Genomic DNA, 18,192 nt, shown 5'->3' on the forward strand with positions numbered 1-18,192 from the left:
TATGAGACCTTAACCACTGCACTCAACACTGCCCTCAGCTGGCAGCATGAATTAGGAGAGCAAGGCAAGTAAATAACCCTAGTGAATTGATTCGGGAAAAGAGGGGGAGCTTTTTTAAGAAGTCTACTTGATTTCTTAGTGAGATTCAAGAGGACAGTGCTTTAACACATGAGGAGACCGCTATGAGAAAAGCCCAGTTAGAGAGCTAGCTCGATTTTGGAAATTAAAAACATGGGTAGTGAAGTAAAAACTCAACAGAAACCGTATAAACAGCAGAACAGACACTCTTGAAAGCCAATTCGTGCATTAGATTAACCCATGCAAAACAAATAGAGGGAATTAGAGAGAAATGTACAGTAGAGTGAGAAGATCCACTCTCCATCACGTGGGAACACGAGAAGAAAAAAATGAAGCGGAGGGAAGAGAAGGAATAATAAAATTAATTACAGAAGCAAAAGATTATCCTGAGCCAAAGAAAAACTTGATCAAAGGACTCAGATTCAGACTGTGGAATCCCAAAGGTGAAGGCAAAAATACTACACAAGGCAAAAATCTTACAGACAGAAGGAAAAGTTACCTACAAAGGAAAGAATCAGGCTGGCAGCACACCTACCTCAACAATGAAATGCTAGAAGTAATGTTTTCAGAGCTCTGAAGGAACCATGACCCTAAGATTTCTAGATACCTAGTGGAACTTTCATTCATGTGTGAGCAGGAAAGAAAGGCCTTTCCAGATACGGAAAGATTTCGAAATTATACCACTTATATATTATTCCTGAAAAAAGTTATTTGCATAAGTACTCCAGACAAACAAACAACAAAAGAAAATAACAAAAAAGAGAGGATATGGAACACAAGAAACTGTCTGCAGTGAGCAAAGAAACCAGTAAATGTTTAGTTCATTTTAAATAACTATGGATTATGAGATCGAGTGTTCATTAAGAAAGAAATCTTTATAATTTGGACTAAAATTCCAGATTATTTCTAGAGTAATATGACCAAAACTCATTAAACAAAATCTGTTAGAAATAAAGAATTTGACAAAACCATAATCATAGTGGGAGAACAGTAAATGGCTCTCGAAATTTAATGTCATACAGATTTTTAAAAAATTGTATAGAGGATATGAGCCACCAATTAGATTTGATTTTATAGATGTAAATACAACTTTGAGCCCATCAGGAAAGGTGCCTCCTTCCAAATGCCCATGATTTTCAAAAACTGATTACGTGTGAGCAAGGCCACAAAACCCAGAATGTTCCAATAACATTCTCTGCCTACAAAGTACAGGACACAATTACAAGATAATAAAAAAGAAATCCTTAACCATGTAAATATTTTTTAAATAGAAAAAGCCCTAGCAAATCTGATTAAGAAAAAAAAGAGAGAAAACACAAATATACAATGTTAGGAATTAAAAGAGAGCTATAACCACAAGTTTAATAGAAATTTAAAAGGCAACAGTCTGCTCTATACAACATTATGCCAATACATACAGAGGGTGCCAAAAAAATATATACATGTTTTAAGAGATGTTATCTATGTATTACTTTTTGAAGTTGAATTGAATTACGATAGCAATGTGTAGTATGACGTTTGCTCAAAAAGTGGCATTAATCAAATAAATGTTAGTGTCATTCATTGTATTACAATTTTAATACAGTTTTTTCCTTTCTTAAAATGTGTATACATTTTTTGGCTCCCTCTGTATAAAAAGAGATGAAATGAATACTTTTATAGGAAAATATAAATCAACAAAAACCAAGTCAAAAACTTGTAAGAAAATCAAAAGCTTATAAATATGATCCTTTTCCAAACAAGTGCTAGACCCAGATGTTTCAGATAAGTCTTACCAAATCTTCAAGGAACAGAAAATTCCTACATGTGACTTAATTTTCCCAAGCATAGTAAAAGTCATCTTTCCAATTCATTCTTTGAGAAAAATAACCCTGCTGTTAAAATCGTCAAAGAGAATATAAAACTAGTAATTGCAGTGTAGACAAAAAGATGAATGGAATGGAATACAGTCCAGGAATGACTAAGTGGGAACTCAGTGTATGACAAAGCTGACATTTCAAATTGAGTGATTTGAGGAAAACCGGCTATCCACTTAGAAAAAGAAAAAACAAGTCAGATACTTATCTCAAGTGTAAGTCAAAATAAATTCCCTATGAATTACAGATATAAAGAATCCCCAAAACCTAGCAACTGAAAATTACTATTAGAAAACATCGGAGAATATTTTTACAGTTCTGGGTGTGAGAAGCCTTCTTCCTTAGCATGACGTCAAAGGCAAGAAATCCATAAAAAAAAAAAGTCACTTATTTAACTATCTTAATTCTTAAAATTGCTGCATGAATTCTGGTGAAGGGAAATCTGTGAAAATTTAAATTGCATATGCTCTTTGATATAGTAATTCTAATCTTACAGAATTTACTTTCAGATACACGCACACACTTGTGAAAAGATTTATGAGTAGGTATAAGGATATTCATTTCACACTATTTGTAGTAGAGAAAACCTGGAAACAACCCAAATGTCTAATAATAGGGTGCTGGTTAGAAAAATTATAGTAAATTCATACAATGGAATATTATGCAGCTATTAAAGAGAATTAGGTCTAGCTATGGAAAGATGCCCAAAATAAGTAAAAAAACAAAACACAACTTGTAATTCACTGAGTACGGTGTGATTTCATTTGTATTTCTGAATAATAGGATTATATATATACTGAGAAGACATTTTAAAAATGTGTAAACATAACAGTGCTATACTTCTGGAGAGTGGTTGTTGGGTAAAATTTGGATAAGAGAACGAAGGCTGAAGGAAAACATTTACATTTTACTTTATACAACAGTTTGTCCAAAATATATCTTTTAAATTATTATGGCAGAAGACACCACAAATTGAGCAAAGAGAAATGACAAGCTGGTTGAAAACATTTACAACACAACAAATGGCTAACAGCCTTAATATATAATCAGCTGTTACAAATCATTAAGAAAAAGATGAAAAATAATGATGACAATAGTAGCTAAGATTTACATAGCAATTCCTACGTGCAGGCTTTAACTTATTTAATAATCCTTAGAACAACCCCACAATATGTATACTATTGATACCCCCATCTTACGGACAGGGACATCAAGATGCAAAGAGGTTAAGTCGCTTGTCCAAGGTTAAAACTAGCAATTGATAGTGCAGAGATTTAAATGCAGGTAGTCTGGCTTCAGAACCCACATTGCCTCTCAACAGACTGATGGGCAAAGGATACAGAAATCCAGCTCATGAGAGAGGAGAAAAATATGGCTAAGAAACTCCTAAGTGTTGTGTCTAATAATAACAAAAGAAATGTGTATGTTAAAGTAGCAGATTGTGTTATTATCATCTGAATAATTACACTGATAGTGAGAATATGAGAGAAATAATCCTTCTGTCACACACTCTTTGTGGGAAGGAAAAGTATCACATCCTTCATTTATCAAAATTTATATATTACGTATCAACATTTATGTATTTTATAATTATACATTACATATAAAATGTATACATTCTTTGGCTCAGCAATTCTATTTTGAGAAATTTATCCTGACGAAATAACTGAATAAAACAGCCAAGATGTATATATAAGGACTTCTATTACAGAGTAAAAATTTGGAATATGGAATATATTTAATATATATAACATATTTAATACTATACATATGTAAATTGTATATATACACACACGCACATATCTGAAAACACCAGTTATTTCTAGATTAAGAAAAAATTTGCACTTTCTACTTTTCTGTATTATTTGCTTCTAAATACTATGCACGTATTACTTTTATAATCAGAACATAATACAAAATGATAGTTTTCATATATATACATATACATTACAAATTTCAGAGGTTAGAGACCTACCCATACATGTGTGAGCCAGCTATTAGGAGGTACACTGACTTTCTGACCTTTTAATGCCAAGAGAAAAAGCACTATTGTTTTGTGATGTATAAAAGCAAAAACAAATAAACAAACAAAAACCCCAAAACAAAAGAAACAAAAACCCCAAACCCCTAGCTCCTGGATATCTGAATGCCTGTGTGACAGGAAAATATTTCCTAAGTATTTAAAGTGTGGCCAGCACCCCACGCTACCCTGTCCTTCTCACAGGGTCTGGGCACACCAGGGAAGCCTACAAGCCTGCAGTGCAGACCGCAGGTGTGGCTTTGGGGATCTGTCCTGGTTATTCGACTGTTTCGACTTTAAAAGAAGCTTTCTAACTAGCAAAACCTATTTTCAATTTTAGAAAATATTCCACAATCACAAAAATTTGTCCTCTTGTTTTAGTTCAGAGGTTTGCAATCTTTTTCTGTAAAGGGCCACAGACAGACTTTCGGCTTTGCAGGTCACAGGGTTTCCAACGCATCTACTCAACTCTGCCAACACAGCAGGAAAGCAAACAGACAAAATGGAAACAAACGGTCATGGCTGTATTCCAATAAAATTTTATTCACAAAATAAGTGGCTAGATTTGGCCCATGGACTGTAGTTTGCTGACCCCCGTTTTAGATTGTCAATTTTAGAAGTGGTCTGTGTTATTATACCTTTCCACCACCATTCATATTACTTAGGCTGAAAGGCTGGCCTGGCTTTAGGTAATCTTCTGTAGGCAGTGTATACAGTTTTTCTCCTAAGAAAGGAGATGTGTCTCAATGCCGTTGAATTGTAGCAAGCTTGGTCATTCTCAAATCTCACAGCAAAGATATGGGGATGTGTATCTCTCGTAGCTGTTCTCACTCTGTTGAGCAGCCACATGATTGTAATAGCTGCCACATCAGCAGCTACACACACACACACACACACACACACACACACACACACACACACACACACACAGCTCAATACTGGGCCCTAGCCTCTAGTTGACAAGAAAATGGATATCACTCTAAAGAAATGGTATGAAGATTTAGAAATGACTCAGAAGATCAGTATATAAACACGACTACACGATGTGTATGTTCTTGTGGCTAAGGACGTGGGTGCCAATTCATGTGTGCATTTTGTTGGCAGAACAGCAGAGTGGGTTCATCCTGTCTCTCGACAGACAACCCAAAGAATCCTAGGAATTCTCACCCTGGAATGCCTACACCAGACGCCTACATCAAAAGAAAGGAGCTGCTAAGGTAACGTTCACCAACCTGATTCTTCCCATTTAAACAGCATAAACACTTGGATAAGCACATTTGCTTTAAAAATAAGCTGTATGTGGGGAGAAGAATTAGGAATGAAAGAAAAAAAAAAAAAGGTGTCACGTATCCTGAACCCCAGGTTGGTAATGTACTGATCCTGAATGATGCTTGCGAATGGTAGCAACAAGTAGAAAACTCGTAAAACTCACATTTCTTTTTCTGTTATTAACTATGATTCAAACCATAAATACTTATTGAGAACCTACTAAATGCCAGGCATTGTGCTAAAAATTTCAAAACAAACACTGTGTATTATTTTCCTTTAAAAACTGCCTATTAACAAAATATCAACAATAGGTGGGAAATGTATCTCCAAGAGTCATCCAGGTACCCTAATATTTTAATAAATGAACAACAGTCATGAAAGTTCTTATTTGAGATAACAAATCCTTTACAATTAATAGGCTTCTAGTTTGTGATTTTGCTAGTAGTTTTTCTTTCCTAGATATGACACATGCTATTAATATTAAGAGCACACGTTTGGAGCACAGTTGAGTAATATTAATCTGTCCATTAGGAAGAAGTCCTAAGAAAGGTAGGATTCCTCCTACAGTCACTTACGAGCACGGCCTCTCCAAATGACAGTTCAGATTTTACACAGCAGACTCATGCCACTGCCCGGAGGTGCCCAGAACATGAGCAAACCCCTGAATGCTGAGCTACTTACAGCGAAAGGGTGGTAGGGGGGACCGGGGGGAGCTCCTCGGGGCCCTGCTGGAGGAGGCAGCATGGACAGTCCCGTTGAAAAGATGCCAAGTGCGCTGAGGTTCAACCCCGGGATCAGATTGGCTTGTTGCTGGGGAGAAATGGAGAAAAAGATGAGGGGAGGAGACCAGAGAGCCCCCGTTTGCCTGGGTCAACCTGCATCTCTTGTCTGGATGGCACCAGTGTCTCCTAATGAGCTCTGCCCTGGCCCTGTGGACCTCTTCTCCACCCTGGTGCCAGGATGGGCTCTCCGAATCTTAACCTGACCATGGAATTGCTTCAGAGCTTGCTGCCACCCTTGGGAGTATCTATACATCTTAACACAGCAAACGAGGCTCTTACTGGGGATGGCCTCTCTTCTGCTAAGTCCTGATCTCCACCCTGCCCAGTCCTGCTCCCCTCTCACCTCTAGGCCCCTGCACACTTTGTTCAGCTTGAAAGGAATGTGCTTCTCTCCCTCCTCACCTGGCTAAGTCCTGGCTACTCCTCATGTGGGTTTCACCAGAGCTTGGGTGTCCCCTCATCCAGGAAGCCTTCTCTTACCCCAAAGGTCACTGCTCAAATGCCCTTTCTTTGCACTCCTAACATTCCTAGGTTTCCTTAAAACAGCACTCATCGAATGGTATATGGATGACCTGTGTACTTACTGCGTCCCCTTTCAGACCTCGTGGACAGAGACTGTCTTACTTAGTGTCGTGTGCTCAGTGCCTGGTACATAGTAAGTACTCAATAAGTATTTGTTGAATGGCTAATGTTTCAAACACATTGGATGAATGTTTTTTGTTTTGTTTTAACTCTATCCAGGGCAAGATCAGAGCCTTCGCTAGGACACCACATACATAAACTCCATTATCCAGATTCAGCATGGTTCACAACTTTGGCTTTTTCACCACTTAGTTTCCAGGTTCGTGATCATCTCACTTGTTTATTTCACATTTAAACATCGGGAGACTCATATAGATTACAGTCAAGTTTTAACTACACAGCCCTTCAAAGGCAGAGAGATGTAGTCACTCACCCTGGCCTGTATCCAACTTGCCCTTCTCCAAACACTAAACAGTTCTCTAACATTTTCTATTTTCTCATCTGTGGCTAGGGTCACCTAGCAAACTCTCCTTTGTTTAGACTGTCTGGAACAGCAGAGTTGGGATCCTTAGCCTTTCACCCCATTTGATACATAAGATCTAATAGTTTTGTTATTCATCTGTCAATGCATGACTTAGGTACAGATATGAATGAAGCTAAGTGATATGCTCAGGTGAAAATATTTGGAGCACCCAGACCCTATTGTAGCTTTTCTGTGTGTTCGTAGAAAGAGATGTTTATCCTAAGATTTCAAGAGGACGGACACACACACACACACACACACACACACACACACACACACACACACAATTAGATCATTGGGTGATACTTCCACAGACAAATATATACACAAACGGGGAGAGGTCACACTGGAATCTTCCCATCATGTCTCCTAATTATCATATGATGTGAGCTGCTAAGGTGTGAGAGAGAATACTGACCTAAGAGGGTACTGTGGAAAGTGCTGCCATGAGGGGTCTGCATTTAACTTACATGAGCTCTTTGTCAGCATTTATTTCTCTATGAAATGTTAGTTACCAGGTCTGGGATTTGCTTCAAGGTCATTCAAGAGAGGTGGGGAGGTGGGTGAAGGTTCAGAAGAAACAAAACAGGCCATGAGTTGATAACTGTTGAAACTGGATTATAGGAATATGCGGGCTTATCACAGTACCCTTTACTCTTTTGTATATGTTATAAAATATATAAAAATATCATGGAAAATACAAAAATTGACTGCTGAGCTTTGGGCTATGCCAATGGACAAATGTTTTTAAAATTTCTGATGCCAGACTGCTGTCTCCTCCCCATTATGAAATGGGGACTGGAAGGAGAACTGACTCTGGGTGATGAACACACAATGGGATTTATAGATGATGTAATACAGAATTGTACACCTGAAATCTATGTAATTTTACTAACAAATGTCACCCCAATAAATTTAATTAAAATAAATAAATAAATAAATAAATAAATAAATAAATGGTTTAAAAAAAAAAAAGAAATGGGGACTAGGAAGCAATAACAAGAAAGGTAAACCTAAATCACTCTGCTAGAAGTGTTAGAGCTGAGGTGATTGACATTATTTACTGGGCAATCTAAAACAGCAGATCAGTAAGCAAGAAATGAAAATCAGAAGTTAATTTTAAAGTATGCATTTTTAAAATTGGAAAGTGAAAAATAGAGTCCCATTTTTCTAACATACCATTATTTTTATTTTTATATGTAGCCCTCTAGTCATTTTGGTCCGTATTATTTTACATAACTGTAACCCTACTTACATATGCCTTCATATATTCTTTTCTTAATTAACATATCATAGGCAATCTATCATTTTAAAATCTTCAAAGTTATGATTTTAATGGTTTCACATTATTTTGTCCACTGCATTCATCATAATTTACTAGTTGTCTCTTGATTATTTTAATGTGCTTGCCCCAAGAAGGCAGGAAGAACACTGCATACCTATTCTAAGGTGCTTCTTCACTATCTGAACGGTAATTATTCTGAGAGAGGCTTGGGTCCTGCCTGAAAACACATGTGAAAACCAGCAGAAGAAAGCATTAGGCACTTACATTAACAGCCAGCATATCGTTTTCAAAGGCCTCACGTAGCTTCTTCATAATTTCTATCTCGGCATGGGCACAGGCCTCCACGGTGCCCTTCACAGTGATGGTTCTTTCAGGGTTGTATATGCTCAAATCCTGCAAGCTGGCCACCGGGAAAAAGAGAGAAATTTCCTTTTTTCCAAAAGGAAAAATAAATCCCAGAGGGTCACAAACAAGTCTTGGTGGAGGAGGCAGGGAGAAGACTGGATTTCCTTACCACACACTGTGGTACAGCATACCTGCCACCTTAACTCAAATCTTTGTAGTGACTTAGATCATATCTGTAGTAAAAAAATGTTTCACTGGTAACTATTTATGTATTTGTTTTGATGGTTGTGGAGACAATTATATCACTTGTGATTGTATCCCCATTTTAGGGAAAACCAGATGAATGAATTGGACATATCAAAATGCTCAAATTCTCCATTATTGGGCACAATTAATCTGAATGAGTGGCTTACGATGAGATCGTTATCTTGGTCCCTGTCTCGTGTTCAATTTTCTTCAAATTTCTGCCTTCTTTTCCAATAAGTCTTCCAACCAAGCCATTGTGGGCCAAGATTTTCAGAGGAATCTCTTCAGCTCTAAAAGAGACAATCAACAATTTAACATTTCAGGTGGACACAGTGGTTGCCTCCCAAGAGCTATTATCCTATTTTTCTCTTACAAATAGAAGCCGTTTTGTTCAGGTATCAAGTTAGAAGCTAAGTCCCTCACTAACCCCAGTATCTGAATTCTCATTAACATAAGCCAAACCATGAGAATTATACTCCCTTGTTGTGACTGGTTGGAAGTAAGTCCATGAGGCAGATCTGGTCAATGAGGTATAAGGAGAAGTCTGTTGGGTGACTTTAGGAAGGTTTTCCTTGCTCTTGAAAAAGCACAAGGGATAATGACATTAGTCAGATGGCAAACTAGAAAGCTTCAGGCCCTCCTACCCCCACAGAGACTCCGAGTTAACAACAAGAGACTGGTCAGAATAACTGTCAGAACTCTAAAGATCAGCTGAGAAGCTACAGCACCCAGGCTATTATAAAACCAAGAAAAGATTCCAGCAAAAGGGGAAGAAAAATTGTAATATTTGGAGTGCCTGTTCATGCTCCTTCACCTACACAACACAGCAAGGGGCAGCTAAGAAGCAATCCTCCATACCAGGGCTCTGCCCTCTAAAACAAACAAAAGACTTGACCATGAGTCCAACATTCTAGCTTGTCTGGGGGATACCTGAGGAATTGGTTTCTGTCTTGCCTGACTTAGAGTGCTCATGAGACTGGCAGCAGAAGTTGGAAGCTGCTGAAAACAGAGGTAAACAGTATATTATAGCGGCAGTTCCACAGTCAGAAGCCAGGGAAAGTGATCAAAAAAGTTTAAGAGGTTTAGAACCTCCAACCAGGCTATTAATAAAGGTCTTCTCTTGAATGAAGCTAGTATGTAAAAACTAACTGTGAAAGGTGGTTGTTTTTTCAAACCCAAGCAAAAACAAAACAAAACAAAACCACAAGCCATACAAAGAAACAGGGAAACATTGACTAATCAAGAGAAAAAACTAAAGCTCCAAGAACTGACCTTAAAGAAATGTAGATCTGTAAGCAAAGAATTTAAAATAATTGTCATAAAGATACTCAATGACCTAAAAGAGAACACAGGCAACTAAACAAAATCACAAAAATGATGCATGAACAAAATGAGAATATCAATAAAGAAGCATAAACTATAAAAAACAACCTAACAGAAACAATAAAACTGAAAATACAATAACTGAACTGAAAAAAATTCATTTAAAAGGTTTAACAACAGACATGAACAGGCAGAAGAAAGAATCAGCAAGCCTGAAGACTAGTCATTTGAAATCATCAAGTCAGAGGAGGAAAATGAATGACAAAAAGTAAAGAGAGGCTAAGGGATTTATAGGACACTATCGAGTAGATCAATATACATATTATGGGACTCCATAAAGAGAAGAGAGAAAGGGCAGAGAGCTTATTTAAAGAAATAATTATGGATAACTCTCCAAATCTGAGGAAAGAAATGGACATACAGATTCAAGAAGCTCAAAAACCTCCAACTAGGATAAATCAAAGAGAACCGCACTGAGACACATTATAACCCAAAGTGTCTAAAGTCAAAGGCAAAGGAGAATCTTGAAAGCAGCAAGAGAAAAGTGATTAGTAACATACCCAGGAGTTTCCATAAGATTATCGGTGGATTTCTCAGCAGAAATTTGCAGGCCAGAAGGGAGTGGGATCATATATTCAAACTGCTGAAAGAAAAAACTGTCAACCAGGAATACTGTATCTGGTAAAACTGTCCTTTGAAAATGAAGGAGAAATAAGACTTTCCAGATAAACAAAAGCTGAGGGAGTTCATTATTATTAGATCTGCTCTACAAGAAATGCTAAAGCAAATCCTTTAACTTGAAATGAAAGGACAGTAGACAGCAACACAAAGCCATATGAAAATAAGACTCTGTAATAAAAGTAAATACACAAATACAATGACCTACACTATAGTAACTTTGATGCAAAATTTAAATGACAAAAACAATAATGATAAATCTATACTAATGGGCATACAATACATAAAGAATAACTTGTGACATCATAATAAAGTGGAGGGTGGAGTTGTAAAGGAATAGTTTTGAATGCAATTGAAGTCAAGTTGTTATCAGTTTAAAATAGAATGCTATAATTTTAAGATGTTTATGTAATTGCAATGGTAACCACAAAAAAAATCCACAGACTATACACAAAATGAAATGAAAGGGAACCAAAGCATATCACTAAAAAACCCAAAACTTCACAAAGGAAGGCAGTAAGAGAGGAAAGAAGAGAAAATAAAGCAACAAGACATATAGAAAACAAATGAACAAAATGGCAATTGTAAGTCCTTCCCTATTAGTATTTACTTTAAATGTTAAAGGACTAAACTCCCCAATCAAAAGGCATAGTTTGGCTGAATGGATTAAAGAAACAAAACGGAAAATCTCAAGTCAACAACTTTACACCTGAAGAAATCAGAAAAAGAATAAACTAAACCCAAAGCTAGCAAAAGGAAATAAATAATAAAGATTAGCGCAGATACAAGTAAAACAGAGAATAGAAAAACAAATGAGGGAAAAAAAATCAATGAAACTAAGAGTTGGTTTTTTTAAAGATCAGCACAATTGACAACTCTTAGCTAGACTAAGAAAAAAAGGGAGAATATGCAAATATATAAAATCAGAAATGAAAGAGGGGACATTACAACTTATACCACATAAATAAAAATGATTATAAGAGATACTATAAACAGTTATACACCAACAAATTGAATAACCTAGAAGAAATGTACAAATTCCTAGAAACACAAAAGCTACCAAGATTGAAACATGAATAGAAAATCTGAACAGACCAACCACAAGTAAAGAGATTGAGTAAGGAATCAAAAACCTCCCAACAAAGAAAAGCCCAGGACCAGATATTTTCCCTGAAGAATCCTACCAAACATTTGAAGAAGAATTACACCAATCCTTCTCCAACTCTTCCAAAAAGCTAAAGGGAGCAAACACCTCCAAGCTCACTCTGTGAGGCTAGCTTTACTCTAATACCAAACCCACACAAAGACACCTCAAGAAAAAAAGAAACAAAAAAACTACTAACCAACATCCCTGATGCGAATACTGATGCAAAAATCCTCAATAAAATACTAGCAAACTGAAGTTGAAAGCACATTAAAATATAAATTATATATATATATATATATATATATATATATATATATATATATATATATATATATATATATTATGACCCAGTGGGATGTATTCCTGGAATTCAAGGATGGTTCAACATATGAAAATCAATCAATGCAAGATACCACATTAACAAAAAGAGGGACAAAACCCACATGATTGTCTCAACAGACAGAGAAAAAGCATTTGACAAAATTTAACACCTTTTCATGATAAACACTCTCAACAACCTAGGAATAGAAGGAAACTACCTTAACATAATAAATGCCATTTGTGGAAAGCCCACAGTGAACATCATATTTAATGGTGAAAGACTGAAAGCTTTTCCCTCTAACATCAGGAACAAGACAAGGATGCCTGCTCTCACCACTTCTATTCAACATAGTAGTGGAAGTCCTAGCCAGAGCAATTAATGAAGGAAAAGATATAAGAGGCGTCTAAATTGGAAAGGAAGAAGTAAAATTATCTCTATTCACAGGTGACATAATCTTATATGTAAAAACACCTAAAGATTCCACACAAATATTGTCAGCATAAACTAATTCAGCACCAGCATGGGATATACAGTGAACACGCAAAAACCAGTTGTTTCTATACACTAAAAATGAACAATCCAGAAAGAAAATTAAACAAATAATTCCATTTATAACAGCATTGTAAAGAATATTTAGGAATAACCTAATCAAAGAAGTAAAAAACGTGTACACTGAAACCTACAAAACACTGCTGAAAGAAATTAAAGACAACAGAAATCAATAAAAAGGCCGGCCCGGTGGCTCAGGTGGTTAGATAGAGCTCCATGCTCCTAACTCCGAAGGCTGACGGTTCGATTCCCACATGGGCCAGTGGGCTCTCAACCACAAGGCTGCCAGTTCAATTTCTCGAGTCCCGCAAGGCATGGTGGGCTGCGCCCCCTGCAACTAGAAAACGGCAACTGGACCTGGAGCTGAGCTGTGCCCTCCACAACTAAGACTGAAAGGACAACAACTTGACTTGGATAAAAGTCCTGGAAGTACACACTGTTCCCCAATAAAGTCCTGTTCCCCTTCCCCAATAAAATCTTGAAATTAAAAAAAAAAAAAAAAAAGAAATCAATGAAAAGATATCCTACATTCATAAGCTGGAAGACTTAATATTGTTTAGATGTCCATACTACCCAAAGTGATCTATGGATGCAATGCAATCCCCATCAAAATCCCAATGGCAATTTTTGCAGAAATAGAAAAATTCATTCTAAAATGTGTATAGAATCGCAAGGGACCCTGAGTAGTTAAAATAATTTTGAAAAAGAACAAAGTTGGAGGACTCACATTTCCTGATTTCAAAACATATATTTCAAAACAAAGCTACAGTAATCAAAACAGTGTGGTACTGGCATTGAGACAGATGAATAAACCAATGGAACAGAATAGAGGTCTCAGAAATAAACTCTCACATACTCGTATATGGTCATATAATCTTTGACAAGAGTGCCAATGCTACACAACTGGGAAAGGACAATCGCTTCAACAAATAGTGCTGGGAAAACTGGATACCCATATGCTAGACCCTTATCTTGCTCCATATACAAAAATTAACACAAAATGGATTAAAAACTTAAATGTAAAACTTAAAACTATAATGTAATGTAAAACTAAAACTAGAAGAAAACACGGGAAAAGTTTCATGACATTGGACTTTGCAAGGGTATCTTGCATGTGACACCAAAGCACAGACAACGAAAGCAAAAATCAACAAACTTGTACATCAAAGGACACAATCAACAGTGAATATACTCATATAAATAACTCTGACAACTCGACAACAAAAAAATCAAATAACCTGTTTAAAAAATGTGCAAAGGACTTGAATAGACATTTCTCCAAAGGTGATGTACAAATGCCAACAAGCATAAAAAAGATGCTCAACATCACTAATCATCAGAGAAATGCAAATACAAACCACAATGAGACACTGTTAATACCAACGATTACTTCATACCCATTAGTCTGGCTACGATCAACACAACAGAAAATAATAAGTGTTGGTGAGTATGTGGAGAAATTGGAACCCCTGTGCACTGTTGGTAGGACTGTAAAATGATGCAACTGCTATGGGTAACAGTACGGAGGCTCCTCAAAAAATTGAAAATACAACTGCCATATGATCCAGCAACCTCCCTTGTTATATATCCAAAAAAATCAGAAGCAGGGTCTCAAAGAGATATTTGCACACCCATGTTCATAACAGCACAATTCACAATAGTCGAGGGGAAAGCAAACCCAAATTCATCAATGGATGAATGAATAAACAAAATGTGGTATACACAAATATTATTCAGCCTTAAAAAGAAATGAAATCCTATCACATGCTACAACATGGATGAATCTTCAGGACATTATGTTAAGTGAAATTAGCCAGTCACAAAAAGAAATACGGAATGATTTCACTTAGATATGAGTTCTCTAAAGTCAACAACTTCATAGAAACAAAGTAGAACGGGAGTTATCAGAGATTGGAGGGAGAGGGAAAGGGGAAGTTGTTTCAAGCGTATAGTTTCAGTTTTGTAAGATGGAGAAAGTTCTGGAGACCTGTTTCATAACAACGTGAATATACTCACTACTGAACTGTACACCTAAAAACGGTTAAGATGGTAAATTTTATGTTATTTTTTTTAACCGCAATTAAAAAAAAAAAAAAAGGAAAGGATGCCTTCTCTCAATTTTTGAGTATTCTGTGGAGACACAAAGTCAGAAATCACTACAGCCATCCTGTCATCACCAGGGGAACATGAGACACCCTGAAGAAGGTAAAGCAGAAAGAAAAGTCATGAGTCTTTGAGTCCATGATTCAACTGAACTTGGAGTCACTCTAACTTGGGACTTCTTGTTACATGACATAATAATTGTTTCTTATTGCTTCAGCCAGTTGTTATTCATGTTTTCTGTTATTGAGATCAAAAGCATCCAACAGATGCATTATTATTGCCTCACACTAAACAGATAGTTGAAGATCCAAAAAACTGTAACTTTCAGAGGGCAGGGTTGGGGGGGTGGGGAGGAGGTTTGGTCACCTTTGTTCACTGACACATAGAACAGTACCTGGCACATAGTAGGTGCTCAATAAATATTTGGTACATGAATAAAAAGGAAGTTTAGGATTCCTCTGCTCCTACATCCTCCACCTCTTATTCATTCCCCTCAAGGCTCAGCTTAAATGTCACTTATACAGAGAGGCCTTCTCTGAAATGCCCAAATCTCCTCCTGTCCCCCCAAAGCCTTAATTAGGGTCTGTAATAATATGCAGTCATTTTCCACTATAGCACTTCTCATAGCTGTGCTTAATCATGTACTGGTGTAATTATTTGTTTAGTGAATGTCTGCCCCACTGGATTGTAAGCTCCAGGAAAGCAGGAACTGGGTCCTCATCATGACTATAGCCTCAACCCCCCAGCACAGTGCTTCATACAGCGTGGCACTCAAAGAAACATGTATTTTAAAGCTATTCAAACTCTATCTTGGCTTTACACAAAAACTTAAAAATCCAATTTATAAATCAGTCCTTTTGATTATGTAGAATATTATAAGTTGTTTGCACCTAGGTTAAAGGACGAAAGAGCGTGTTATTTACAAATAACTTGGATGAGAGAGGGGCTTCTTCAAATTAAGCTGTGGCATCTGGGGGTGGGGTGGTGCAAAAGCCCCAAACAGAGTAAATAATTCATAAGTGAAGGGTTAGAGTCCCTTATGAAATCTTGGAATAGATTTGTAATGTTTTTCTTTTAGGGACTAAGACTTTGATCTTTTTGGTTTTGGAACACTCTTATCTCACATTATTTGCTAAATTAATTTTATATTCGATTCATCCCTCAGTGGTTTTCTATGGAAGTGCTACCAATGCCCCTAAGTGGATTTTGCCAAACTGACATAAAACCTTTTTTATTAATCTAACTCATTAACATTAATTCATTTGTAATACAAAGTCAATTAGTTTAGTAAGAACTGTATTTGCTCTTTAAATCGTTACAATGCTCAGGAATCCCAAGTTGTATTTTGTAAAAGAAAAAGAAGTAGGGGAGAAGGCAGAAAAAAAGTGGAATTAAGAATAAAGTAGCCACTTGGATGCCAGTTTCTACGACTTAAGGAAATGTAACAGTGCAAATGATGTAGGAGCAGGTGGCAAAAACCCTTTCCAGAACAGTAAATGATAGTTTGGATGACCATGTGCATTTTATACCTACACTGTCCAATGTGATAGCCATTAGCCATACATGTGACTTCAAATTTGAATACATTAAAATATTCAGTTCTTCCATTGCACTGGTCTCATTTCAAGCACTCAACAGCAACATGTGGCGAGTGGCTATTGTACTGAACAGTGCAGATGTAGAACACACCATTGCACGGCATTGGACCGCACAGCACATATGTCCCTACTGAGAATCACTACCAGTGAGTGACAGAAGCATTAGAAACACCAAGAGAAACACACAAGTGGAGAAACAGCCACATTATAGATGCAAAAGATCTGTTTCCCACTGTGTTCTCCTTGGGAACAAATTTCTCAAAAATAATCCTTCCCCTGCTCCCTTTAATTAACGTAAGAGTTACAACTTTTAAAATTTTTCTTGGGTTACATGAATGAGAACCTGGTCTTATTCTCTGTTGAGCGATCTGGACATTGCATGCAAACTTACAGTTTGGTCTCATCTGCCTCTTTCTGCATTATTTCAAGAATCATGCGGCATGCTTCAGAGGTCCCGTCTGGGGTGGCATGGATGGTGACGGGTTTCTCTGCGGCCCCAGAATTTTCCTTTCTATGGATGTCTACCCTGTAGGAAAAGAATCAGGTGCAATAGCACAGTGTCGTCTGGCACAGGATCCCAACCAGTCCCAAGAAAGTGTCGCACCAGCCCACGTACAGCAAGGGCACAGACAAGGAAGTGTCATTAACACATCTGCAACCAGTGCCATTCTCCAAGAAGGCGGCAAGCAGTACAGGGGCTGTCTTATGCCAAACTTAAATGCTTTACAGCTCCACTTAGAAGGGAATATTTCTTACAGGCATGCTGTGGGACAAAAGGCACCAAGCCAACTTGGTCATGAAGCCAGTTTGGTAAATGAAGTATTCTGTCATCTCTCAAATGATCATAGAAGTGAAGAGTAAAGTGAGCAGGATAATATGGCACACTGGCACAGTGCCAGTCTCTCAACTGATTGCAGCTTTTAAAAGCCATATGTTAACCCAAATCCAAACACCAAATTTAAGCAAGCGTCATATATTTGACTGTGGATAGGAAACAGAGGCATGCACTTTCTCTGCCTAAGTTTTGATTTACTTGCCACTGGCAGCCTGCCTTCTTCCAGGCTCTTAAAACCAATGGCTCAAAAGCTTGATAACTTTATCAGACTTCTTTGGGTTGAAGTGGCCCTACTTGTTTTTGTCAGCTTTCAAAATCACATAATTGATTGTATCCCCCTTTACTTTGATTGTTAGAAAGGCCAAATCCAAGTCTTTGGTCTACTTTTTAAAAAAATGGGCACACACTTTGAGAATTAACCTCACTTCTGTTTAAACTTGTTGCATTTTTAAAGCCACTTTTCACAGTTCTGGGAAAAGACATATAAATAAAGATCACTTTCACAGTGACGCAAACTTGGAGGGGCAGGAAGGCTGATTTTAAAATAAAAGGATCACCAGACAGTACTTCCCCTCTCTATTATGTCTTCTAAGGAGAGTTACTATGGGACACAAGTAAGTGTCCATTATTTGGAAGTAACTCAGATACTTTAAGGAAAACAGTGTTTTCTCTTTCATGGTACGAGGCTCTCAATACATGACATGAATAAAA

General features: G+C 37.1%; 1 protein-coding gene across 2 annotated transcripts in view; it reads right to left on the reverse strand.

Annotated features, from left to right (window-relative positions):
• The window catches only part of IGF2BP2 (insulin like growth factor 2 mRNA binding protein 2), a 141,983-nt gene that overhangs the window by 13,335 nt on the left and 110,456 nt on the right, over window positions 1-18,192 (reverse strand). Inside the window, exons 7-10 of one of the 2 annotated variants that reach the window (XM_019735887.3) lie at window positions 17,038-17,172; window positions 9,094-9,216; window positions 8,600-8,735; window positions 5,905-6,033 (exon numbers count right to left, since the gene is read on the reverse strand). In XM_019735887.3, the coding sequence (XP_019591446.2) occupies window positions 5,905-6,033; window positions 8,600-8,735; window positions 9,094-9,216; window positions 17,038-17,172 (523 nt within the window). The remainder of the gene's footprint in view (window positions 1-5,904; window positions 6,034-8,599; window positions 8,736-9,093; window positions 9,217-17,037; window positions 17,173-18,192) is intronic. The other variant, XM_019735888.3, reaches the window with a different exon arrangement.

The sequence above is a fragment of the Rhinolophus sinicus genome, chromosome 17, assembly GCF_057876585.1.
Source record: "Rhinolophus sinicus isolate RSI-liver-muscle chromosome 17, RSI-T2T, whole genome shotgun sequence".
NCBI classification, from domain to species: domain Eukaryota; kingdom Metazoa; phylum Chordata; class Mammalia; order Chiroptera; family Rhinolophidae; genus Rhinolophus; species Rhinolophus sinicus.